The sequence below is a fragment of the Lissotriton helveticus genome, chromosome 5_1, assembly GCF_964261635.1.
Source record: "Lissotriton helveticus chromosome 5_1, aLisHel1.1, whole genome shotgun sequence".
Lineage (NCBI taxonomy): Eukaryota > Metazoa > Chordata > Amphibia > Caudata > Salamandridae > Lissotriton > Lissotriton helveticus.
This window is the reverse complement of record NC_136065.1, coordinates 706,293,464-706,321,026: the sequence shown is the minus strand read 5'-3', so window position 1 is coordinate 706,321,026 and position 27,563 is coordinate 706,293,464. Positions and strand designations below refer to the sequence as shown.

Genomic DNA, 27,563 nt, shown 5'->3' with positions numbered 1-27,563 from the left:
ACAGTGGAGTAAGTCATGGATTAATCAGTCTAGACATGGCTTTGCGAACTCGGCCAGACCCTGACATCAGTATCGCACACAAGGACAAAGATTGTTCTTTAGCGAAAAAAACATGGAGCAGCTGAAAACGGCAGAAAGACCATTTTACCGCGTTAGCCGTTCTGCCTGAGTGAGGCAACATAAAATGGCGACTAAACACTAAATGGTGGCTATAGCGAAGCGGGGCCGAAAACTACGTAACCTCAAGCTGCATACATAAATTAGTAAAGAATCTCCAGATAAACAGACAAAGCGAGGCAAACATATGCATGAATTTCTCTGAAGGAAAATAGACTGGGGTCTGTAGTGTAAACCTCAAGGTCAGGGCTTAAAAGTGCCTGGTCTGATAGTGCTCCAAGGCAAAACTAATAGCAATACAGCCCGGTATAAATAAATGTTAATGTAAAATTGACATGCAAGTCTAGAAACCTAGGAGCACGTACTTTTTTTCCCCCCCCCACAGAGGAACAGTTTATAGAATGGATGTAAATATTTTAATGATTTGGTTTTGCAGGGTATAACTGCTTTCGTGAACATTAATGAATAAAATCCACTGTTGTTACATTTTCTTTACTGATTCCTTGTTAGTCAGTGCTGTGAAATAAATTATAAATAACGCACAACATTAAAAAGTCCATCAAGGAAAATTATAAAATATTTAGTTTATTTTACCTTTTTTATTTAAAACAGCACTCAGTGTATTCAGAAAACAAAACAAGAAGTGTGGTTAATAAAAATCTAGGATTATAAAAACATTTAATTTGTTTCTGATAGAAACCGCCGAAATGAGTAAACGCCTTCAGAAATACAAACTTTGTTACTGAGAACATGATATTCTTTTTTTTTAACTCAAAGTGGCTGAACAGTGCTCCAAATGCCACCTGGAACAGAAAGAAAATGAATGATGTACATTTGTAAAATTGCAGGAGGCGCAGATTGGGACGGCATTAGTGAAATAAATTAAATGATAAAATAACATGGAATGAAAACAAATGTAACAAGTAAAAGTTCAAACAGAATAAAACGGTACATGACACCTCATTTCAGCACCCTTCAAGTTTGATTATGTAGTAAATACAAATGTATTAAAGTGCATCTTTGCAAGACTTGTCTAGTGAAGTAGCATTTTCAAACATAGAGAACACGTGCAATAAAGTTAAATTATGATTGTGTAAATCTCATCCAAACTAACAATGAAAAGTCGGATTTCATGTAATGACAAAGATGTCAACTACAGTAGCATTCACATTATTATTCAATACAGTTTAACATGTGCTTTTTGCTTGGCAAATCTTTAGTTGTGGAGAAAAATCAAAATAAAATGCACTCTAGTTCATACTTTTCTTCTCATCAATATGATTCTGGTAATGTAAAAGGACCCTTGATGCAGCAGGATCACAATTAGATTTTTGGAAGTTTTGGTGCGGTCACAACGGGATTTGCTTCTTGTAAGTATCTCCTTCCAGCAGTCTTGTAGTCATAGGTACAGTCGTGAGCCTCAGCGTAGCGATGAGTTGCACAAAAGTTGTTACTGCACCTAAAAAAATTAAAATGTTGATAGTGAAATGTGTCATAATATATGTAAATTCACAAAGTAATTTCTACAAGATGAAAGTTTGTTTAGCTATGTAGCTAAGTTAAAAACACCTGCAACAACAAAAATTTGTCGAACTACACAGCACTGATAATGTCAAGTGATTTGTATTTGCACAGATTTTGATACAGCCACACTTGTATCTGCTGGAAAAATAAGTATAAGCAAGTCGTACTGTAATTTGGAAAGCACGGATAAAATTAAACGCGATACGCTAACGCTAAAAATTAAATGTGATACGCTAAACAACTTGACACCCCCCACAATAATCATGAATTGTTCAGGTGGAGAGAGAACAAAATTCCAAAATAAGATGTCAAGTTTAGGCCATTCAGCAATGACTTTTGTGTACAAAGCAAAATCTACGTTATAAAAACACACATTTAATAAATAAGGGAGTTCTTAAATTACAAACCATTCATTTTAAGTTTGCACACTTATTTTGTAATACGAATTATAATTTGTACACAGAGGCAAGTGGCAAAAACCAAAAAATAGTAATTAACAATCCTGACATTTAAGTATATATATATATATATATATATATATATATATATATATATATATATATATATATATATATATACACACACATACACAATGAAATACCAAAGGTTACAGGTACATTATAGTTAGGCTCAGATTTCACTCGTACAAAACCAGTGAAATTCAGCAGTTATAGTTACTTGAGATAACTATAACTTATGCTCCCGCAATGCACTGCTTATGACCTCATACATTACATCACTCATAACATGGTCAGTGACATCACTGATGACATCGCTGAGGACAGCTCAAATGGCATCACCCAGTAAGTATAAGTGTTTCGTAAAGGTTTCTGAGAGTTAAAAATATGTACTAACCTACTGCTTACGTTAAATTACTATGCTTTTTGTACTACTACTGAGTGATACGGTTTCTAATAAATGTCATCTGAGTGGCACTGTGACTGTATCAGTATGGGATTGGGCATCTAAATGGAAAAAGGGTGCGATTGTGGCTGTGTGTGTGTGTGTATTTATTTTTATAATTACTCTTTACAGGTATGTACAGAGCTTGGACTAAATAATAAGGGCAGTGGAACTTGCATTAGGTGTATCGACAGAACAAACAACAGTAGAAGGAAACCAACATTTGCAAGATAGCTAGAATGTAAAAGAGGAAATGGAGAAGAAAATCAACCATGGATGCAGTTTGCTTAGTTTTTTTTAAATGTGGTTGCTTAAAGATCAGTGTCTTGCTAAATCACATCAGTGCGGGCGTTCGGTCAGATATTTCCAGAAAGAAAAAAACATTTACTTGCCTGTAACAGATCTGCCCCGTAAACAGGTTTATGGAATGTAACATGCTATTTCTTTACTGCGATGAGATGTTGTAGCACTTTTGTCCCTAATGGACTGCAGTCTAGTGCATGTGTGAGTTGAAGTGTACAGATGAGATTGATCTATACTGCTGAAACAGTTAGGTGTGGCGCATGCAGACCAGTGATTTGGTCTGACCCGGACTGGTCAAAAGACGCAGTAAGGTCCATAAAGGCTAAGTGCAGTGCCCCAGCCTTGACTATTGTATACTTTGCAGTTACAAGATAAAGATTTAAACATTGATCAACCGTAGATTTACCCACACGGAACCCATTCTTCACATCCGTTATTATGCCTTGCATCTCAGCCCATTCTGCCAACCTATTCAGTACCACTCGGCCCAAAACTTTTGCTGTCACATCAATAAGCGATATTGGGAGATAGCAATGTGGACTGTCCCTATTCCCTTTCTTGAATATCAGGACAATGATGGCCGTGGACCATGAGGGAGGCATTTCAGATGCAACTGCAGCATTTAGTACCTTTACCAGAATTGATAACATACCTCTGGGTTGCTTCTAAATAGACCAGGTGGAATCCCGTCTGGTCCCGGGGCTTTATTCCACGTAAGACCGTCTATTCCAAGTCTTAACTCTTCTAAAGTGAAAGAGATAGTGTCCCTGCTCTGGTCGAGGGATAATGTCTGTGGCTCGTCCACTCTTGAGGGCTGATTATACAGCCCCTCAAAGTGAGCCTGCCATGGCTCGGGTAAAATGTTAAGGGCCAGGTATGGAGTGTTAGAATCTTTAAAACATGGGCTATTAATGACCTTCCAGAAATAAGTAGAGTCCTTTAGCTCAGCAGCCTCTTCTAAATCCTCCCAAGCCTTCAATTGGAGTTGGCGCTTCCGTGTCGTAACTGCTTGCATATACCCTTCATGGCAGGACACGATCCATTCCCTGTCTCTGGGTGATTTTATGAGGGCACTCTTTAAAGTTCTATGGGCCTGCAAACACTGCCCATCAAACCATCTAGGCATATCATTAGAGCACGAATGTGCAGGTGCTTTTAGTAGTTTATTTACTAAATGCGCAATGTCTTTAAAAGTCTGAACTAGATCTCGTCCCTGTATTTCTAGATCCAAACACTTCTGTATCTCTTTCTTACCTCTAGTAAAAAGGGAATTATTAAAAGCTGCAGTGTCGATCTGTGCCCAACACAACCGTCTACCTTGATCTGTTGCTGAGATCTTTCCCGCAGTCAAACTGTACGATGCCGGGTGACATTGTGGGGCCACCAGTGATATAATTAAGGGATTATGATCACCAAATGTGCTATGAAAAATATTAAAAGAGGCAATGAATCTCCTAACAATATGAGAGACAAAGATGAAATCAATAAAAGATGCACATCCTCTGCTCTTATAGGTAGGGGCACAGTTGTATCTGGATGATGGGGACTCAGATCCATTGTGTGGGTTAGGTCAAAAGTATTTAGGAGCACCCTCAACTCCCGTCCTAGCTGGGTGTGTTCCATGTGTGGCCCCTTTTTTAATGTACAAGTCTGCCAATCACCATCCATCACCCTCAAATTAGGACACAGGTGACAGTTAAAATCACCCGCTAGTATTAGATGTGACTGAACTCGGCCCTCTACTTGCAATTTCTCCAAGCTGACACTTAATTCGTCTAGGCACTTTAATCCTTGCAAATTTAGCTGTGCGTTATAAAAATTAATAAGTGCCAGACGATAGGTATTGTTTACAAATGTTAGGCCCTGTACTACATCTGACTCCCATAGCATGGGCTTCCATCTCCCCATAACCCTTAAATCTACAAACATTATTAGGCCACCCCTGGCTCTCCCTGCACTAGACCTTTGAGCTGGACAGAAGAATGTTTTGTACCCTTCTTAAAAAAAGGTATTTACTGGCTCCCATATTTCCTGGATGGCAATTATGTGAAGTTTCTAATATAGCAGAGCCACTGCTCATCCTGAAACGTACTCGTCAAACCTGCCACGGTCCACAAGATCAATTTCAGAACACCCATAATTTGCCTCACATGAGGTCCGGGCGATTCCGTGATAGCCCCATGATCGCTGGGAGATCTCAATTTCCCTAGCAACCTCTGCCCATGAACAGTTCCACTGGTTGTCCCACCATTAATCTCCACTCTCCCACTTTGTACCTCAATGTGTCCCAGCCCTGTGCCAGCCATTCTTGCTACTCTCACACCCCCTGAAAGTCAATCTATGTCATTCAGATTCCTCAATGGAGCGAATGGGTTTCCAGAGTTCAAATTGCACCCAGCCCAACTAGAGCCCACTTCCTGTGTTGCCACATACAGGGGAGACAAGGGTGTGGGCAATGGTCTGTAAAAGAAACCCAGTGGTACCGGTTTAATCCCAGAGTCTATAGTAAATGATCGTGAGGATGAAAACAAGATCTTCTGGGCCAGTGCCGGATACTTAAGTGTAACAATTAAACAATACCATCTCGAGAGCCGTGGACATCCTAGCCCACGCCAAACAGCACTACTCTGCAAGAAGGAGCCCTTCTGCACCCTGGTTCAGATAGACTCAGACTGCTGAGGCAGGGTTGCAGAAAACAGGAGAGGAACTGGCGGGCCCATCTTGATCCTATCGAGAAGGAACAACATAAACATCTCTTAAAAGAATACAAGCTAGCAATAATTGAGGAAAAAAGGGCTTATTATGTTACTCTGACCGCCTCTTTGAACTCGCCGCGAGACCTATTTAAGATTATAGACTCCCTTTCCGCCCCCCAGGCTGTGGATCCCATAGTGGAATCCCAGGAGCTCTGCGATAGAATCTCAATCTTTTTCCACTCCAAAATTGTTGATATCTATAATTCCCTGGAATGCCTCAACCTGGAGCTGGGTTCCCCTTCCCCCCCTCTCCTCCCCGCAGCTGGGTCTTAGGTTATTGTTGATTCCGGCGCTAGCCTTCTTAATTTCCCTCTCCTTACCCTGGAGGGGATCAATTTGCTCCTTGACAACACCTAATCTGGCTCCCCTCTGGATTCCTGCCTGCTCAAGATCCCGAAGGCCTGTAGGGAAGTGGCTATTCCCCCCCTTCTAGAGGTGATGAAATTAGCAATTACGGAGGGAATTTTCCCTCTCTCATGGAAAATGGCGGTCGTTAAACCTCTCCTAAAGAAGGCCTCTTTGGACCCTGGGATGTTGTAAAACTTCCGACCTATCTCCTTACTACCTGCCCCCGCTAAAATACTTGAATCTCATCTTAACCGTTACCTTAGCTCCTTCTTGGCTGACTCCAGCCTGCTGGATACTTCGCAACATGGTTTTCGAAGAGCCCACAGTACTGAATTTGCCCTTACTGTGGTCATTAACAACATCCGCTCGAAGGTCGATAAGGGCCATACCACCCTCCTGATCCTACTCGACCGTACGGCGGCTTTCGACACCCTGTCTCCCTCTGTCCTGGTTTCTCGGCTTAGGGAGATAGGAGTTGGAGGCCCAGCCCTGAGCCTCCTGGCCTCTTTTCTCAATCAAAGAGAACAAAGGGTGAAGCTGGGTGACTTTCTGTCCCCCTCTAAACCTGTGCAATGTGGGGTCCCCAGGGATCTTCTTTAAGTCCCACACTTTTTAACATCTATGTGGCCCCACTTTCCAGGGTAGTGAGATCTTTTGGGCTTGATTTGTTGTCTTATCCCGACGACACCCAAATTATGGTCTCCCTCACGCAGTCTGTGAGTGACTCTGCCCTGAACTTCAGAAATTGCATGGAGGCAGTATCCCAATGGATGATCCAGAATTTTTTAAAGCTCAACGGAGAGAAGACAGAGGTCCTGATCTTCGGGGGTAATCAAGACGTCTGGTCGAACGACTGGTGGCCGGCCTCCCTGGGGGATTGTCCCCTTCCCTCTCATTCCGCTAGGAATCTGGGGGTTCTGATAAAAACCTCTCTTTCTTTTGACCGTCAGGTCAGCAGGACCGTTTCCACCTGCTGTGGTATTATCAGGATCCTCAGAAAGATTGCATCCTATCTCTCCCCTGATGCCCGGAAGCAAGCCACCGTGGCACTTGTTTCCTCGAAATTGGATTACTGCAATGCACTGTATGTGGGTCTAAACAAGAGCCTCATCCATCGCTTGAAGATAGTGCAAAATGCTGCGGCCAAGATGGTTCTCAATCTTCGTAGGCTTTCCTCAGCATCTTTGGCCAGGAAAAACCTACATTGGCTGCCTATCCAGTCTAGGATTTCCTTTAAGATCCTTTGCCTTGCCCATGGGGCTATGTATGGCTCTGGTTCAGAGGGTATCAGGTCCCTCCTCCACCCTTACTCCCCCAGTAGAGCCCTCCGCTTATCTAACAAAAATCTTCTCCTAGTTCCCAGATTTGCAAAAGCAAGATGGGGAGGTAGAGCGTTCTCCACCCTGGCACCTAAGCTCTGGAATTCCCTCCCCCCAGAACTGGCAGGACAACCCTCTCCAGCGCTTTTTCGCAAAGCATTGAAAACTTGGTTCTTTGTAGAGGCTTACTCGTAGACGTGCACCTGGAGAATTTAGACTATTTGACCTGATTGGCGCCTTGATGCCCTTGGGCTAAGTTGCGCGTTGCGAGTGAGTTTCCCCTCACTCACTCACAATCCCCAGGGAAAATGTTCTTAGACCTGCCAATCCACCCTTCTAGCCATCAGGATGTGTCTATAATCTGAAGTATTTAACCCAGCATGTTTGCCCAACCAATGGATTACCCTTGTTTATCAACTGGGCACTAGACTCCTCCTGTGTACAATCTCGCCCTGGAACCCCCACTAAAACTACTGTGTAAGGACAGCATGCTGGAGGGAGGTCTATAACTGGCAAAATCCGGGTATTGTGGGCTAATTGAGTGAGATCGCTGGCCCGCTGACCATGATGTTGCGACTTCCCCTGGGGGCCTCTCGCACTTGGCTCCCTATTCAGGTTGGTCAGCTCACCGGTCCTAATCAGCCCCGTGACCTGTCCCCCCAATTTCCCCCGTCCATTTGTACCCATGATCAGTGATGGATTCTGGGACTCAGTGCATGTCTCTACTTCAACTCCCTTATTCAAGATGTCTCCAGCTCCATTTCCGGACGCATTTTCCTCTACCAGTGCCATATTCCCATCCAGTGGCGATGCTGCGATAGTAGCCCTGCCCCGTGAAAGCCTTCTCTCGGCTTTGTCAATTTCTTTAGAGATAGCTCCCACTGACTTTGTTAAAAAATAGTTAATGGTGCCCTTGGTAATATACGGTGGTGAGTCAGTGGCAGCGCACTTCCTTTTCCCCATAATATCCTTGTGCGCCGGTCTTAACCAAATGCTCCCCTGCCGAAAAGCTGGGAGAAGCAGACCAGTTAAAAATGTCTTGCTGCCACTAAGCAACACCCCTGGCCCCCCTGCACAGTCTCCAAACGTTAGTTATGAGCTGATCATTACTCACAGTGGAATTCTTGTAGGATCGAGGGTAACGATATCCAATGACCGATGTTAGAGTTGTAGCCCAGCCCGGCCACCTCCGGGCCAGGACGGGCAAGGACAGGCCAGCACGGGAAAGGACGGGCCAGGACAAGCCCGAGCTTTACCTGGGCACGCCCGCCCCCGTCCCGCGAAGCGGGAGCCGCGAGTAGCTTCATGGCCCTCCGGGCACGTGGAGAAACGCCTCCTGGTGAGAACAGGGCAGTCTGGGGGCTGAAGTCCCCCTGGTACAGCAGGTGACGATGCCGATGTATAGGTGCGCGGTTCCCGTGGGAGCCGCAAGTAGCTTAATGCGCTTCCGGGCATTTGGAGAAACGCCTCCTGGCGAGAACAGGGCAGTCTGGGGGCTGAAGTCCCCCTGGTACAGCAGGTGCCAGTGTTTAGGTGCGCGGTTTGTTGTGAGAATACCTTTTAAAATAGGCAAGCACCTCAAAAAAGTAGATGGTACACCAGACACACACAGTGTTTCCCTTGCGGGAGCGAGCAGGGGCACCATCTGTTTTCAAGATACTTACAGACAGATGGCGCTGATGCTCGCTCCCGCAAGGGAAACACCAAACGTGCACGTGTTGCAATAGAAAGCAATGCAAAACGTGCATGCTTTTAGCCAAAATGCTGATCGATTGCTAAAGGTCCCCTCCTATGCAACGCATGCTCACTGAGTAGGCAAGACCTAGAAAGTCTGGTCTGGCAACTGCAAGAACCCTGAAATGGCGGAGAGGTAACTTAACAGGGACCAGAACAGAGAGTCCTGCAGGGCCAGAGAAAGAAAAAACAATAGAACTTGAGATAAAGGTGTAGACAGAGAAAGAATATCCTGGGATGAACACCATGTCACAAACTTGTCCTACTGGCAAGTGTATAGTCTTGGTGGAGGGATGCCTAGCTGCCAGAATAACACCAGACTTCAAGAGGGAGGTCAAAGGCTGTCAACTGTCCCTGCTCAATCTCCAAACATTAAGGCAGAACGCGCACAGGTTCTGATGTAGTAGCCGGCCTTTTGCTGCGACAGAAGATCCTCTTGAAGGAGCAGCCTGATTAGAGGACTGATACTCATGCTCAGGAGTTCGGGATACCAGACTATCTGTGCCTAATCTGCAGCCACAAGAAGAACTTGGGCCTGGTCGTTCCTGATTTTCTTGAAAACTCTGAGGAGTGGTAATGGCAGAAGTAATTAAGAAATTTTTATTATGCATGATTAATTAAAACCTTTGCATACACATAACAGCATAAGATTTCTTTATCAGCAATTCATTAGATAAAACAGTACTAAAAAAGTGTTTAAAAAACCATCGGTTAGCATTGTTTGTAACTTACGCAATTGACCATTATGCTCATCAGTAAGTCTAAAGTGCTTGTGCATCAGAGAAACTGGGCTGACAATAGTTATCCTGAATTGACCAGCCATCTTTGTACAGCGTGGTAAGGTGCATTGTTATGTGCATATAGTCATTGTGGGTTAAAAATACAGGCGTGGCTTAAAGTACTTATTTTTAGCTAATTAGATCTTGCTTCAAGGCGTGCCTGATTCAGCTTCACTTTATGCCCAATGACCGCACTCTATCTGTTTTTTGAGTTTCCTGGCTACCATCTCAAAAGATTTTGTGAACTGGCTGTTTAACTGTGCCTCGGCTGGATTGAAGCACAGTTTTACTGCCTGTCTGCAGGTCTGAGTGCCATGCCGTGCCGCTTGAAAGGTGGTCGTAGTAAGGAGCTTCTTATGTCCTTTAGATTGGGACAAATGCAGATAACATGGAGGATGTCCTCCTTCCCACTTCCGCATAAGCGCATGTCTGCGGACCTCCTCCCCTTTCCCATAGTGGCAGATGTGGGATGAATGGAATGACCCCTAGTCGTAGCTTTAAAAACTTTTCCTTTGTTCTTATTTTGACTCCTATTTTCAAATAACATTGCAGTTCAAGTGCTTCATATTCACTGAGTACTAGCCAGCTGTGGGCTCTTTTAGCAAGCATTTCCTTGTCTTCTAGGATTGATAACATTTGGGTTGCTCTTTTCGCGATTTTTTTGAAGGATAGATGATCTGTTGGGGTTCCCCAAAGGTCCAACAAACCCAGTAACTTAATGGAGTCAAACAAGTTTTCCCTAGCTGTGGATTTTCCATGGCGAAGCACCTTGACCCAGAGGTGGAAGTTCAATCAATCAATCGAGGTTTTTTAAAGCGCGATATTCACCGGTGAGGGTCTCAAGGAGCCGGGGCTGCGTAAAGGGCTGTTGCAGTGTTGCATTGTGCTTCGTATTGAAGCCCATATGGATTCTGTTTGTAAGGGACTGGTTTTATTGCTTCTCTCCACACGCAGCGTGTTTATAACTGCTGCAGGGGAGTGACTTGAAGCGGGTTTTAGGTTGTATGAGGCAACAAGTTCCTCCCATTCCTGTGAGGCAAGGAGGGTCATGTCTGAATTCATCGTGTGGGAATCTTCATAAGGAAGCAGCATCAGGTGCGCTGAGGGCACGTTGACCATTGGATTGTTAAGAGCTGCCAGGGCGTCAGCTGGTGTGATTTGTGTCTGAAGTGGGGAGCTGTTTTTTGGCTGCAATATGGGGGCCCATGCCCTTTGCTTGGCCCACTGACTTATTTCCGTGGAGGGAGCTTGGGAGCCATTCAAGTCCATTCAATCAATGGTTTCTACTTGCTCCAAGGTTATTACAATGTCTGTGTTTTGCGGACGCCTAGGATCAGATTTAGGGAATATTTTTTCTGCCTTTTCGTGTCTTGTTGGACTACCTTGAGCGTTGCTGGGTTTCACCTTCGCTGGATCGCTGCCATCTCTGTCCTCTGCCAAATTGGCCTCACTGTTTATCCTGGTTTCTTTGACTTGTTTGTGGGTTTCCAGGTTGTCTTCTGCAGCCATAATTTTTTTCATAGCTTGTATCCTTTGTTTGAGGTGGTGGATCAACTAGTTTAATGATGGTTTGTGAAGTTTGTTCAAGTATCCCTGGTTGCAAGGGGGTTTGCAGCCCTGTTATGTTCTCACTCTTAGAGTAAATTGCTGTTCAAGGGTCTTTCAGAAAAGAGAATTTCGTGTAAATGTTTGGTTGGTAGGTGCATAGGTTTTTTCTTTGGGTTGCCCTCCATAATGTTTATGAGTTCTTTTGTTTCTTGGGCTCTCGTGGTGTCAGGTCGGCTGTGATTAGATGATTTGTTATTGCAGGGCTAGGGGTTTTGCTGACATTGCACAACTGAAAGTGGAGCTTGTGGCGGCGCCACTGTTGACCATTGCTGTGTTGCTTTTTTCGCTTATTTTATCGTTGGCTCGCCCTAAATCAAGGGCACCCGTGCCCTCGCACTTGGTTTTCCTTTTTGTTGGCTTGGGTTTTGATCTTGAGGGGGACCTCCTTACTCTGCCTGACCTCATATCCTCTTTATTGGCCTCCTTGTGGCCTGGTTTGCGAACCACTTGGTGTTTAGTGCTTGCTTCTTGTTGCTCGGTTCTGAATGCTCGCTCCCCCTTGGGGTGTGATTGTATTGCCTTTTTCCTTTTGGCCTCCTAAACCAGCCTTGCATTCTTAAGTCCCTTTTTTCCCCAATGCTCTCTAAGATCTTCTGATCTATTGTTAGGAGGTTGTTTAGAGGTTAATAGGCTTGTTTGTGGCTGTCAAGCAATAGCGTACTGGCGACTAGTGACTGGCGACAGTCAACCAAGCAAGGCGCACCAATGGTGCTCAAATGGAATGGCCACGACCTGCGACCACATCCGGCTACCTTTGGTGCTCTTGTCTACTGCTTTTAGTTCTGGTTCTGTGGCAGAATTGAGTTTCTGTTACCCCCGATTACTGGCTATATCCTTTTGACCGTCGCTGAGAAAAGGAGTGAAAGTATTGTTTAACATTTATTAGGGATGTCAAGGGACGATGAAGGGTCAGAGTGGGGGGGGGAGGAGATTGATCACCTGTAAGCATGGGCGGATTTTGCGGATCCACGATTCGCGGATTTGCGTATTCACGGATCGTGGATCCGCAAAATCCATGGATTTTGCCTATTTGCGGATTGGCGGATTTGGGGCGGGGCTTCCATGCGAGTGCACATGGCTCTTGTGTGTAGAAAAGGTCAGAGACCGATCAGTGCCAGAAAGTACCCTGCCCTTGATATTTATTCAAGAAGACGCCACCGTTTTGTGCCATACCTCTACTCAACTGGAGTACTTTCTACTGGATAATCAGTAAGTGCTACCTCGTTGGGTAAATGTATAGTGCTTTTACTACACTACAGCTGCCTAAAGTGCCAGAGAGTTGTCTACAGCGACCAGGTGTGTGTTACTATGCAATCGAGCCGAAGGGCGCAGGGGTCCCTTGAGTGAGCTATTATAGTGGGTAAATGGCGGGAAGACGGTGCACACCACGAGTGTGTGGGCGGGGCCAAACGGATGAGGCTTCCATGCGAGTGCACATGCCTCTTGTGTGTAGAAAAGGTCAGAGACTGATCAGTGCCAGAAAGTACCCTGCCCTTGATATTTATTCAAGAAGACGCCACCGTTTTGTGCCATACCTCTACTCAACTGGAGTACTTTCTACTGGATAATCAGTAAGTGCTACCTCGTTGGGAAAATGTATAGTGCTTTTACTACACTACAGCTGCCTAAAGTGCCAGAGAGTTGTCTACAGCGACCAGGTGTGTGTTACTATGCAATCGAGCCGAAGGGCGCAGGGGTCCCTTGAGTGAGCTATTATAGTGGGTAAATGGCGGGAAGACGGTGCACACCACGAGTGTGTGGGCGGGGCCAAACGGACGAGGCTTCCATGTGAGTGCACATGCCTCTTGTGTGTAGAAAAGGTCAGAGACCGATCAGTGCCAGAATGAACCCTGCCCTTCATATTTATTCAAGAAGACGGGGATAATCTCCTTTGCCTGATTTTCGATGGTATATTTGGGAAGAGGGCACAGCTGCCTGGCCTGTGAACTATTTTACGATGGCGCCGGCAAGCTGCCAGCGCCATCCTAAAATAGTAACTAAATTAGCTTCAACAGGAAGCTCGAATAGATAAAATAAAGCAGATGCACGAGTGCCTGCTTGATTTTATCTATTAGTGCTTCCTGTTGAAGCTAATTTAGTTACTATTTTACGATGGCGCTGGCAGCTTGCCGGCGCCATCGTAAATCACTTACAACAACAGGCCAGGAAGGCTTGAACTTTTGGCCTCGAAATCCGCCGCTCGCGGATTGCGAATTTTCGGTAAATTCGCGAGAGTTCGCGGATCGCGGATTTACCGAAAATTCGCAAAATCCGCGAGCGTAGCGGATTTTGCGCTCATGCTTAATCACCTGCCTGCCTCCGAACGGCACGATTGACTGCCTTAGATTAGCAGGAACACAGTGGTGGTTTGGGAGGTATGGGAGCTCCTGGCTCCAAGCTCGCACACCAGCCTTGGGCTGTTAAGCTGTTGGTGCAGTTTGAGCAGAACTCTAGCGGCTGCCAAGGTTGCCAGGGTGGGGTCTAAATAAGAATGAGCGGATCAGAGTAGGCTGGTAGGGTAAGGAGGGGGAAGGTGAGGGGGGCAGGGAGCAGGGCACTCTGAGCCGCAAGCCGCACCCAACCTGGTTGGGCTGCTTCCGCTGACTCACCAGGCTCGCACACAGCGGCCGCTGCTAATGGCAGGCGTGCTCCCTGCACGCACACTTATCCCCTGCAGTCGTGGTCACTGCCGCCTCCACCTTTCACTGCACAGTGGCTTCCAGGCGGTCCCGGTGTTGCCTCCCCCTGCCTTTCCACGCCTAGGACGGCAACCCTGTAATGCTGCTTGCTCAGCATCCAGCGTTTTTAAATGGAGCCGAGAGACCGGCTTGTGTCCCTCCGCTTAAATCGTGACAGCAGCCTGCGCCTAAGCGGTAAGAACCCAGGAGTGATGCGCTCCGTTAGATTTTGTCTGTGTGACGTCATCTAAACGTCCTAACACTTGCCCTTTGTAACCGAAGACTCCGCTACACATGGCCTGAATTCTCCCTGATACAGTGAAGACCACCGAGGAGCGTCGAGTCTGTAGTTTTTAGCCTGTTCTGTTTCATGTCATTCATAACGCAGTAGAGGGCGATAACTAATATCCCCTTATCCCTAACTCTCTCCCCAGATTGAGTACCCTCGTGGGGCATAGTTTTGGGAGCAAGAGCAAGTGTTTTTTATTGTCGATGAGGACGTAATGGGTGGTGATCCATTTTTAATTTAATATAGATAGTATGGATTTTGCAAGGTCTTCGTTCAAATTTTTGGTTGTCAGATGTAACTCTTCCTCTTTAGTTTTGTATTGGTCTAGCTGATGACAACGGCTGGCCTTACTTTGATTAGACTAGCTGGGACAGGCCAGATTATATCTGATGAGTGTTTAACTTTTGCTAGCCCGATTTGTCTGTTTCTGAATCCTTGCCCCCAATTGCCATCAATTGGACGGGAGCATATGTAAACTACACCTTATTCTTGAAGGTGCAGTTGCCCCACTCTCTGTACTTCGGAGCCTACGCGTCCGATCTTCTCACGATTCAGCCCTCCGTGTAGGGCTATTTACTGTAAATTTGAGGACCAATGGCCTCTATAATATATTTTACTGTCTCCTTTGAGGCATTTTTCTTTAAAAATATTTCACTTGAACCCTAGGTGCCCACTCCCCCTTCACAGTCCTGAGGAAGACCCCTATGTAAGGTGGCCATTTACCTACAAGTCTTTGGGGTCGAAACGTCGATACTTCTCTTCAAGCCAGCTTATAAACAACGGAGATTTTTGACTGTGTTTTACTATGTAGCTTGGCTATTTTCAATTATGCTAACTTATGTGTAGTAGTGGCAAAATAATAAGCCCAATTCTAATGCGAACCAGTTTATTGCACCAATTTTCTTGCCTGTCCATGACACTTTATCCCCACACAAATCACCCATCTTTTCCAATACCCCCCTTCCTTTTTTCTGGGCACAATGTGTATATATTGTAGATTTGTTATGTATACATTGGCATTTGTGATTGTGTGATTAAATAACACTGCTCAGTCTTTGATTGTTTGCATTATCATTTTTTATGTATTGTGAGTATTTGTATTATATTCTCTTGCTAAAGTATTGTCTACTGGGACCATCCTCTACTGTACTGCATAATACCCAGGTCCCAGTACCATTGGGTCTACTTTATATGTAACGTCCCCCTGCCGACCTGCACAGGTTTTTTGGTTTTGCAGTTTTTTTCCCCCCTGAGTTTGCAATCCTCCGATCCAGGAACACCGTGGCGGCTGCAGCAACCACTGCTCGGCTCGCTCGGCTCACTCGCTCACATGACCATATTGGCAGATGGGTGAACAAGAGGTAGGGAGCTCCAAATGAGTTAAAAAGCAAATCCGACCAAGAGCTGACATTGAGCATTGTCTGTGGTGGCAAACAGATCTAACCAATGCTCTCCTCCCAATCTTGAGAGAGACCTTGCACCTCCTGTGGATGGAGACACCATTTGTGATTCTCTAGGCAACAACGGCTGAGTTTGTCTGCCCTGGCGTTCAGAGAGTCTGCCAGGTGTTGAACCACCAGGGAAATGCCCTGATATTCCATCCATGTCCAGATACAAAGGGAATTTTGACAACTGGTCCACTACTCAACCCCAACCGTTTGTTACAGACTCACTTTGCGGTGGTGTTGTTTGTGAACACCTGCACCAGTTTTCCCCTGATCGAAGGAAGAAAGGCTTTCAATACCATTCGGATCGCCCAAAGCTCCAACAGGTTGATGAGGAGCCTAGACTCCACCACACCTATTCGAGGCGGTTACGCTGCAGGATTCAACACTGCTCGCATGCTGGAAATCGCGATTTAATTCTCAATACAACACCAAGGTGAGCCCAGAGGATATGTGCCCGGCTATCTTTCATATTTGCCTTGACGGACGAAACTCTTAGAATCCAACCAGATGGGTCATCTGCACTGAACTGCATCTCACCAGGTCTCTTTCTCGCTATTCGTTAGGCTGCCATCCCACACGCAAGTCCTGATGAAGACCCGCATGACGATTTAAGATTGCATACATAGGTTTGAAACGTCGACAACATCTTGGCCCAGTTCAAGCCCCGCTTGCAAAATACCTGAATTATTTAGAGCAGCAGGGTCATTGTGTTTTCTGTCTCTCGTACTGGCCTCATACAAACTTGTACATAACCTTTTAATCACCATGTACATATTGCGCACTCATTGTGTAACCTACTTCACCATGTCACTTAATCACAACTCACTTTAAACTTTCACAGTGTTGGCAGCTGCCTATGCTACAAAGAATTACGTATATATGGGTGAAAGTATAAATAATGCAATTTATATAAAAATATCTTATCACCCAACAAACCTGATTCGCTTGTGGGTACAGTATCCTTGTTTTTCCATGTGTTCCTTCCCAAAAGTGTTCTTTGCACATTTTTCTGTAGAGTGAAATATTTGTTCTTTGTAGATTCAATTGCAGTGTGAAGCAATATTGTGGTCATACCAGACAGAACCACTGTACCTTTTGCTAGACTGCACCAGAGACCAGAGTCCTCTGATCTCCACCTCTCCCAATAACACCCCATCACTGTGAGTGATGCATCTGTCACTACAGTCAACTCTGGTTGGGGAAGGCAGAGGGGTCTGTCGCTGACATAATCACGGCCACCACTAAAATGTATTTCGCAGTTCCTTGCGAAATCCAGAACAGGTCATTGCTGTCAATGTTGACAATGTGTCAACAGAGAAAGCTCATGGCATCAATAGTGGTATTGTAGACAATGCAGCTGATGTTGGAAACGTTGGTTGTTGTGTCGCTGACGATGGAGTTACTTTTAGACAACTGGGCCTTCATCAGTGTACACATCAATGAATTTGTTGCTGGTGACAATGATGACGGAATAGATTAACGGCTGTCGTCGGCACAGTAGTAATGGATGCGGTCTCCTTTTTTGTCGATGGTAAAGATACAGCTGAGGGCAGTCCTGACAACGATGGTCTTGTCAATTAATCCTTTGCAATGGAATGGACTTTAGTTTTCCTGTTGGTGGCTTGGATGCTGATTTTGGTCTTGACGTGCCAATAAAGACAGTTTCCTCATAAAAAGGGACTTTGTTCACTGGGCTTTCTTTGAGGTAGATGGTTCTGACCTTGAGGTCTTCCTTTTGCCTCTCTTCAGAGCGAACACCTTTATTATGTTTCTCATGTCTCTTAGGAGAGATTTGAGAATCTTCCTCATAAGATGGTGCTTCCTAAGCGTTAACTTTTTAAAGCCAGATTACAAGTCTTCCTTACCTGTGTTTTAGGGTTTTTATGGAACAAGTGCAACATATCTTGCACTCTTTGGCCTCAAGAGTGACGTAGAGGCAGTATATACAATCCATATGAGCATCTTCACCATTCAACCTTTTTTTTGCCACAAGCTGCTAGATCTAAATCGACCTTTTTTGGAGTAATCAGACATTTCTGTTGTAAGATGGTAATTTCAGAATTATTGAAGAAATCTTCTCAATAGAGTAAAAGATGGTTTGAAAAAAATCCACTTATGTGCTTGAAGAAACGAGAAGAGCTCAGAGGACTCTTTCACACACAATATGCAGTAGAAATCTAACTGTTCCTTAATGATTGAAATTTGGTTATTTTCTAACGAGGTGAGGTTACTAAACAGTATGTGTTAGCCACAGCAATGCACTGGCTGCGAATTGATGTTTAAAGTTTAGCGTAGGAATCTCAGCTCAATAACAAGGATGAATCAAGCATGTGACTCTATGAAAGGTTCAATTATGGGGAAAGAAAATGATGAAATAGAAAAAACCTCAGAAAATTTACATTTTGCCGATTTTAATGAATTAAATAAAGCTTATATATAAAGGTTGCCTCTTTCATGAAGCAAATGGACAAGCATATAACATGTTAAAGGTGGAAATAACACATTTGTTTTCATTTCTTCTTAACAGTTTTGCTAAACCTTCTTTGAAGTAAACACACACAGTACGTAACTGACATCATGATATTAGAGTGAGAATACTTTATATATTATTACACTTATCAATTTACCTGCATGAATAGCTAGTTGCTAACCCTGTTTTCTTCCCACAAAGAAAGCAATGCTTTGAAGATTTCTTTTTTATTGGGTTATGAATCTTTACAGGTGGGAGAAGATGAGTAGCTTCAACTGAAAAATAAAAATCTTGATTAAATATTATTGCAATGTTTGGAAGTGTAAAACGTTGTTCTATTTTATAAAGCAGATTATATTTGCACCAATATTAGCTCTGTATGTTTCAAGGAAAGTAATGCAACATCCTTGTGTTTCTACAGAAACCGCATTATAAACAAGTCTCTGCAATGCAAGAGCTTTTGTCTTTGTCAGTGCCCATGTCTTTTAGCAATGTTGTATTGCAACGTCATAGCGCTTTATTCCCCGACTCTCAGCCCTGTTATACAACAGCCATGCTGCTATACAATATGGCTAAAAACATTGACAAAGCCAAGACCTATTGGCTTCGCCAATGCTTGCTGAGTGCATACCAGGATTAGGGCGCTAACTGTATTCGGAGTTATTTGGTAATAATGTCCCAAGTACAAATTCTTACAGGCGTAAACTGGTGGAACTGGCATGAGGAAAAGAGGTCGGTAACGAGAAAGTTCAGAATTGCAATATGGGGAAAACATAAAGGCTCAATGAAAATGTCAGCCATGAATAACGGGGAAAAGTTGGCATCAACTACTACACCCGTTAAACAAAAATAATTAGTGGATGCTGGCTTGAAAAGGAATTGTGTGCTCTTGATTTTTTTTTTATACATACAATCAATTTATATTTATAAAGCATGTTTTTACGTTTGTGGATTTATCCACTAAGCTAGTGAGACAGATTTTGAGGAAGGACCTTGCCCGGACATGTTTGACTTCTCTATATCAGATCTGTGTGTACACTCATCATTTGCTTCCCCCAAGTAGGGAGAAGCTTACTCCAGCCCGTCACCTTTCAAACACTGATCAGTGACTGTGGGACAAGACAACACAGCAGGTAGTATGTATAGACTGCCCAACTCCTCACCCACTCTCTATCGCAACCTCGCCTCGCATTTATATACGTTTTGTTCTCTATCTCCGGACCGTGTTTGATTTTAGTGCGGCACAAGATTGGAAGTACCCGGCTGTGCGCTCAATGGGGAGAGGATCTGGGCGAGGGTACAGAAGGCACAGGCTGCACGAGAGGTCCGGGGGAGCGCGATCTCCGCAGCACCGGTGAGCTGGCGTCATGCACATGACTTAAGGTCGCCAGCAGAATCACAGCATTCAAGTGGCAGGTAACGGACTGTATATGTATTCTACAAACTGTGGTTGCTTTCTTGAGTGAAGGGGATGGGTTTGCGTTCTACAGAGTACACCCTTCCTCCTTCGGTAAATCATGCAATGGAAAGAGGGTAACTTGAGCTTGAGTTAAAGGTGGGGTGGAGCTTTAAGGAACGGAACTGTGATAATGAGTGCAGTGGGGGGCAGGGTGAGAGGAGTAGCTGAAAAGAACAAACTATTATGTATTTTAAATACATTTTAAGTTAACGCTGCATGGAAATGCGCAAAAAATTAGGTAAGGCTCAAATGTAACAGAATTGGTCGGAGAAGCTCGGCAGTAGTAAGAAATACAAGTAGTGTACAGTTCCTAGGGGAAGAAAGGTCTTTTCTAAAAAGCGCCCTCACACACCCTGAAGGATGTCATGCTTCATCATTGGGCCTTACTCATCGTCAGGCTGCGCTGCAATGCCCGACGGGCACCCGCAAAGGGCTCTTTAGCGGAGATCTTTTGGATGAAGCTGTAGGGTGAGTGCGGGTGTTTGGGCTAGGTAGTGCGGTGAGTGAGTGAGTGAGTCTAAAATAGGTCCAGGGCTGTCCTGACTAAATCTATTTTATTGTCAAGGGGCACTAGCCTAGTTAAAAGCACCCTGCCCTAATTTGATATGATGTACCTATAGGGCTAGTGCGGTGCGTATGGTCGACATGTTTCATCGGGTCTGGCGGCACTTCATAAGGACCAAAGAGAAATTGGAAAAAGAGTAATTCTTGTACTACCGTTTATCTGGTTCAGTGGTTTCCAGGCTAGTAACCAGAAGCAGTTAGCAGCCCCGGGTTGGGTGATCCCGAGGTAAAAGACCCCTAGGGATCGGGGCTTCTTCTGACTGTTTTAGCAGAGCACCTCATTGCTCTGTGTGCAGGGAGGCAGTGCAACTAGTGGCTGTCCTACCCTTGCTCGGGGACACGTGGCAGTAGGCCAGAGCCGTACGGCACACCACAAGCCAACAGCTCACTGGCTACTTTTGTGAAATGCAGTCAAACAGCATAGATAATAATGGTAAATCTGTAACTACTTATATTTACTTACCTACTTAGTATTCCGGTAGCTGATATTTTCTTCAAATAATTTGGCTCTTCAGGGCCTCAGGTCTAAAGTGGATTTCTTCCCTCAACCAGTAGTAATCCAGGAAGAGAGTTTGCAGAGTGGAGAGAAATAGGGGCGTGGCCTCTGACGACCTCTAAGCAATCCAGCTGTGTGGGTCTTACTGGAGGTAACAGGAGGGCTAGAACTACCCAGAGTTCTCTGCTTCTTTTTTGCATCATTTATGCATCACTCTATGCCTGAAAGGGTATTGTTTTGACTTATTGCTGTGCTCCCTTGTGTCTGGATATAGCTATACTTCTTTGAAGACCTCTAATGAGAGCTAAACACGTGTCAGGTGTTCCTTTAATTCATTTCAGGTTAATTATGTTTTAATGATTTTTTTTGTTTGTAAATATTTTAGAGTTTCAAAGAATTTATTTTGTAAATGTATTTATTATATTTTATAGAATATTTGTAGGTTTTTGTTATATGTAATTAGTAATATAATATGTGTTCTTTTTATATGTTTAATTTATTTATATATTAATTGTATTTATTTATTTTTCAAACAGAAAAGGGTGTCCCCATAAAGACGTTACACCTGGAAAGGTTACCGCTCTTACATCCCCGGCAGTGGCAGCTGCAACAAACTCTCCGTCTTCCTGCATGCAAATTACCAAACACGTTTCAAGCCGTAGCTCTCAATCACTGGCTTGCAATGAAGTAATGAGGCACCATTCAGTCGGGAACTCCCATTTATTTGATAATGAAGTCCCGCCCCAGTGGGCGTCAGCAGGCATGACATTGAGATTATCGAAGTACATATGCCTGCCAAGACTCGAGTTCCATATATAAAAAACCCAGGTGGGTATTGCTGCCTCCGTAATGAAATTCCCCCAGTGGGGTAGTCTCTAAATATCTCAATAGCTCAACCCAGTGGGTGGAACTACCGAAGAGTATCATTGTGCTGCTCACCAATGTAATCTGACGGTGAGGCCCCCTCCACTCCTGGAAAGTGCACGCGGTTGTGAGCACAAGGATCTCCTTGCACTAGCAGCGAGACATCTTGGCGGCCGGACCAGCGGCATAACATCAAACAGAAAAGGGTGTCAATATAAAGACGTCACACCTGGAAAGGATACCGCTCTTACACCCGGCAGTGCAATTTGAATGCAGGAAGACAAAGAGTTTGTTGCAGCTGTCACTGCCGGGGGTGTAAGAGCGGTAACCTTTCCAGGTGTGACGTCTTCATGGGGACACCCTTTTCTGATTGAGATATATAATATATATATATATATATATATATATATATATATATATATATATATATTTTTTTTTTTTTCTTTTTTTTTTTTTTAAGTGTTCGAGTGTGAATAGTAAAAAGAAATTCTCTGCTATCCAACTCTTTCCCTATTGTTGCACTCACTGGAGCTGGAATAGTAGTTTTTACCCCTTTGCTATCCAACACTTTCCTTACTGTTGCACTCCCTAGAGTGGTTATAGTCTTTTTTTTCCCTCCGCTATCCAACACTTTCCCTACTGTTGCACTCAGGGGAGTGGGAATAGTAATTTTTACACCTTCGCTATCCAACACTTTTCCTACTGTTGCACTGAATGTATTGGGCAATTTAAGTTTAAATATTTTTTCATAGTTTAATGTTTTAATTTATTCTAGAATGGTTTTTAATATTTTAAATTATTTATATATATTTTTAAAGTTTTAAAATGAATTAAAGATAATAGTGTATTAATTATTTTAACGTACATATATATATATAAAAGTTATTATGTTTGTGTGCTTCTTTTTTAATTAACTTGATTTGTAATATTTTGTAAAAATGTACATTACATTTAATTTTGCTAAAATTAATATTACATATATATTATTTTATATATTATATATATATATATATATATATATATATATATATACATATATACATATATTTAAATCGATATTTTTTACATCTATATTTTTTACATCGATATTTTTTACATTGATATTTTTGTACTTACCTGTGTAGGTATGGGAGTCGATATTTTTTACATCTATATTTTGTTTTCGATATTTCAAACATCGATATTTTTAACATTGATATTCTATCAGTGAACCACATTTTTCAAACACTTCTCCTCACTCCATCGTCTGGCACAATTAGCACCCTCCAAAGGGAGACTGAGTGCTTTATAGAGAGGAAACCGAAGCCTAGATTGCAATAACAGCTGCTGCAATGCTTAAAGCGGGAGGTGGGCCTGGCTGTGCCTAACATCCTACACTACTACCAGGCTGCGCAGCTACGCTACCAGGGGAGTGGAATTGTTCCCGACAGAGAAACATTGTGTCTTCATGAACCTAATGGTGATGGGAGAACACATCTCGCGTGAGGCTTGGGTTACCCGCAACCACTGGGCTTTGGGTCTCTACTTGTCCCCTGTAACCAGCTCAATGCTTAAGGTGTGGGACAGGGTGGCAGAGTAGGCTGGGTTCTCAACTTTTCCCTAACCCATGTCGCCTTTGGTCGCAAACCCGGGGTTTCCCCTGGCATTACCCCGGGCGTCTCCAAATGGTGGACTGCAGGCAGTTGCAAACGGATGTGCAGCCTTTTTGAATAAGAGGGTCTTATCCCATTTGACTAACTCAAGACTCACTACTCTCTGAGAATGATCAATTTACCTACAAACAGTTGACACACTTGTTGCTTAAATTTGAGGCACACCCAAAAGCGAGTAACCACTGACCCCCTTCGAGAAATGGCTGTTCCTCAAAGCTGGCGATAAGAAGCTAATTTCTGAGATTTATCGCCATCTGACGAAAACACTGCACATCCACAAGACTCCAGGCCATCCACTGGGAATCAGAACTAGGCCAGGCCCTCACAGACAAGGATGGGAAGACATATTTTATAGGGCACACCACACAGCACATAACTCAGGGCACACTGAAACAGCATACAAATTTGTCTCTTACACAGGGACCGGACTGGCCATAGCGGGCACCGGGCAATCCCCCAGTGCGCCGTACGGGGGGGGGGGGGTTTGGGCCCCTGGGGGCCGTTATTGTTACAGGGCCGTTTTTGCTGCATAGCTGCAAAATCAGCCCTGTACCAAAATCGCCGAAAACCGGCCCCGGCAAAGAGCTCGGCGGGGAGGCGGCCAAGCACTTTGCTAGGGCCGGTTGTGGTTCCCAGTCCGACCCTGCTCTTACTGGTATTATACCCCCCCTGCGTACAAAAATGGAACGCACTGGGTGATGGCCAGTGTTAGCGGGGATGTGACAATCCAGGGACACTGCTCCATCTCCTATGGCACTGCCCAAAGCTCTCTAGATTTTGGGAGAAGGTCCAGGAGGACATTGACAGTGTCTTTAAAACTGAGATCCCGTGGTTCTCTTCATACACTCTCTTAGGGCTCCCTAATGCACTCACATATCCACTTTGCTCCACTAGAGAGAAACAACACTAGCCCTGAACGCGACACACAGAATACTATTGACCAACTGGGACACAGATAAAGTCCTGGACCACAGACAATGACTACGCCAGTTATGGTCCCTGTTGAGCATGGAAAGGCTGTTGATGGCGACATGTACCGATTTTTCATCTAATACTAACATCTGGTCCCCATTCATTTGCATCCTGTCCAAGGAATTTAGGTAACTGACATGCCCAGCTTACTTGCAAATCCTGACGTTACTGCCCAACACACAAGATAAGACGGGGGCCATGTGAATTAACTGGCTCTTCACGAATCTTAGTCGATCATTGTATCATAAGCCCACTGGATTGAGTCCTGGCAGGAAGGGGAAGGGGTGGGGGGATTGGGTGTTTGTCCTTCCTGGGTTCTTTTTTATGTTTCCTTGTTTTAAACTTCATTCATTGGCTTGCATATTGGCTTGTGGCACACAGCAAGATCAGACTGAGACAGTCCAGAGGCAATCCCAAAGTATGATGAACATTGCATATACATATCTTACTCTATTGTCTCTTAATAACCCTTCCCTTGTACGTGGCCGGCCCAATATAAGTTGTAGGCGGCATGCTGTGTCAATATTACTGTTATACTGTGAAAACAATGACCCTTGTGCATTGGCTTGTCTCGACCACATTCTGATATACCACAGGGCTGACCCGATTTGGGTTGTAGGCAGCTTGCTATGTAATTGTTTACACATCCTCTCTGCCAATAAAAAAGATTTGATCATAAAAGCTTGGCACTGATGACAAAGGCTCAAAAGACAATCAGAAATGTTTCATTTGCAACAAAAGAGAAAACACACGAGTGCCCTTTCATATCCACACTGAGGAAAGAAGTGGCAACAGATTCTTGAGCCGTAGAAGGTGTGTATGCACACAGTCGGCGATGCGGTGGCCTTGTGACTGGCAGAAAACCAGGTGCCTGTTCTTGGAGCCTCCACAGACTCAATGCTGAGCTGAAATACTTTAAACTCTACAATAACCTGGCCACAGGGAGACATGGTAAGTAAACTAGTACCTATTCTGGTTAGTTATACAGTACAATTTATATGAAGGATACTTCAGTTCTGGAACTGTGTCGAGGAGGGACAATTTGGGAAGAAAGTTAGTTTGTTTATATGCACAAATGCACACTTGGCAGACATTTAGACACATACACACCACCACTGCCAAACTCTTCTATTCAAAAAGATTACTTCACTATTTTGGAAAACATGTAAGCTTGGAACATCAGTGGCCTCGATGATAAAATCAAAAGACGTGCCCTACTTCAACACATAAGACGACAAGCTCCTAAAGTACTATTCCTACAGGAAATTCACTTGCTAAGCACCAACTGCTACTTTTAGGCCGACACAGGTTCACTTGGGTCTTCAACTCAGACCTCACCTAAGGCTCTATGGGGGTGACAATACCTCTACACCAAAAATTCCCACTGATAGCCAACACAGTCTGTTCTGATAACCCATGTAGCTTTGCAGCAATCACAGGTCTTCCAGGAGAAAGATATGATCACGGATTGTCGATGAAACCCAATGAACAATCAAGCAGGTATTGCTTTTGACAACCTCAGGAACATACACATTAGGAATAGATCTGAATGCGATCCTGGATCCCCACATGGGTGACCAGAGCCGGTGAGCACTGCAAAAAGCATCAGTGTTGTCAAACTGGACACACTGACTCGGACTAAGTAATCAGAGGAGGTCGTAATTCTATCAGGAGCGTGCAAGTGGATGCATTAACTAGATGAACATGACCGGGGCAGTGAGGCCCTAGTGACCTGCAGTAGTTGGCACGGTGATTAGGTCAGGGCATTTGTCTGTCGCAGTAGACTTAGTCTACCACAGACACCCCAGGACACGGTCACAAGTATTAGTGAATTAAGTAGCATTACAATTTACATTTTTGAAACTTACAATTGCTTTATTGTGGCACTTTATTTTATTTTGTCTTTCTCGCCCTTCAAAATCGAGCCATAACAGGTTTTTCTACACCTAATAATTGTAACATGGCATCTTGAGGACTAAATCGCTCCATTTTTGACCTCCCGTAAGCGGATCCCCTATGTGTCCTTACAGATTCTGCCAAAAATGCAGAGGGATGTGGTCTGAAGGAGGGAAGAAGTTGTATTCGCTTTGACAACCCCTCCACCATCCATTCCTTTGGAGAGGATCAATGTCATGTTTGTCTCTAGCACATGTAGACAAAGCTGATAGGCATGGGTAAGAAGGTTGCAAGAGTTAAGACTGCGAGATGAACACAACTCTGTGCTACTGAAGACCTTAATCAATCACATCTGATTTGCAATTATGCACCAATCAGTGCAATATATTATGTATATATGAGGGATTTATAATGCATGTGCAGAGTCGAAAGACAATAGTCTCAAATATTCTTTAAATAACAGTTGTATGCAGTGTTCCTTCACTGCTTTGGGCTATGTGTTCGATCTGCTCTATTATATCTATCAAGGTTTTGAGTTATAACATTAAATCGGTCATTCATAAAACACAATGTTAAAAACCTACATCAGAACTTGTTATTGTCTATCATTTTATCAGTCGTATTGTATTTCTGAATTTCCCTGCCATTTCCATCTTCTTTTGATTCCCAATATCATAACGTGCTCATTGCATTATAATCTAACAAACATGTCGTTCATTAAAGGAATGTTCATATGAATGGGTTTATAGGTGGAGCACACACAGTAGTTACAGTTTTTGACGAAGAACGCCTAGAATTTATGAGACAGACGTGTTTAGTCATGCTAGATAAGCATACCCTGTGTGTTAATTTAAAAGGCTCTTTTTCTATTGCACTTTTTTGCAGATTTAGCAAATTCAACGGATACTGTAGTCACTTTAGAAGTAATGCATTTGTTGGAATCACTGTCATGCCCACAATGTGCTTGAGATCTTCAGGCAATGGGAGCACCGAAGTGATTGCAGGGTTCAAGCCTCCTGCAACATCGGCCTGCAGTTAACTTTCCATCGGAAAAAAACTGAATCTCACCAGTCTGAAAACTTAAATATGCAGTTTACTTTCAAAAACATCTAAAAACGAAATGAAAGGAGAGACTGGTCCACCAGCCCGGGCACTGTAGTATTAGGTTATCTTTGTCGTATATAGATAAAAACCATTCTGAATAAAATACAATAGACAATATAAACAGTATTATACATATGAATCAAGCATGAAGATAGTTAAACGAGCGCTCACTTGTCCAAGAAAAGACAAACGCTTTACGTATTTATTCAGTATTATAAAAACAAAGACATAGCTTCAAAGATTGTTCTACATCCATCTTTATAAATACCAGATATAATAA

At 43.8% G+C, this 27,563-nt stretch overlaps 1 protein-coding gene across 1 annotated transcript in view; it reads right to left on the bottom strand.

The window, feature by feature from the left end:
- Positions 1-681: 681 nt before the first annotated feature.
- The window catches only part of ZFAND4 (zinc finger AN1-type containing 4), a 371,796-nt gene continuing 344,914 nt past the window's right edge, over positions 682-27,563 (bottom strand). The window contains exons 9-10 of the mRNA XM_078643109.1: positions 18,434-18,551; positions 682-1,576 (exon numbers count right to left, since the gene is read on the bottom strand). Of these exons, the coding sequence (XP_078499235.1) occupies positions 1,441-1,576; positions 18,434-18,551 (254 nt within the window). The 3' untranslated portion in view covers positions 682-1,440. The remainder of the gene's footprint in view (positions 1,577-18,433; positions 18,552-27,563) is intronic.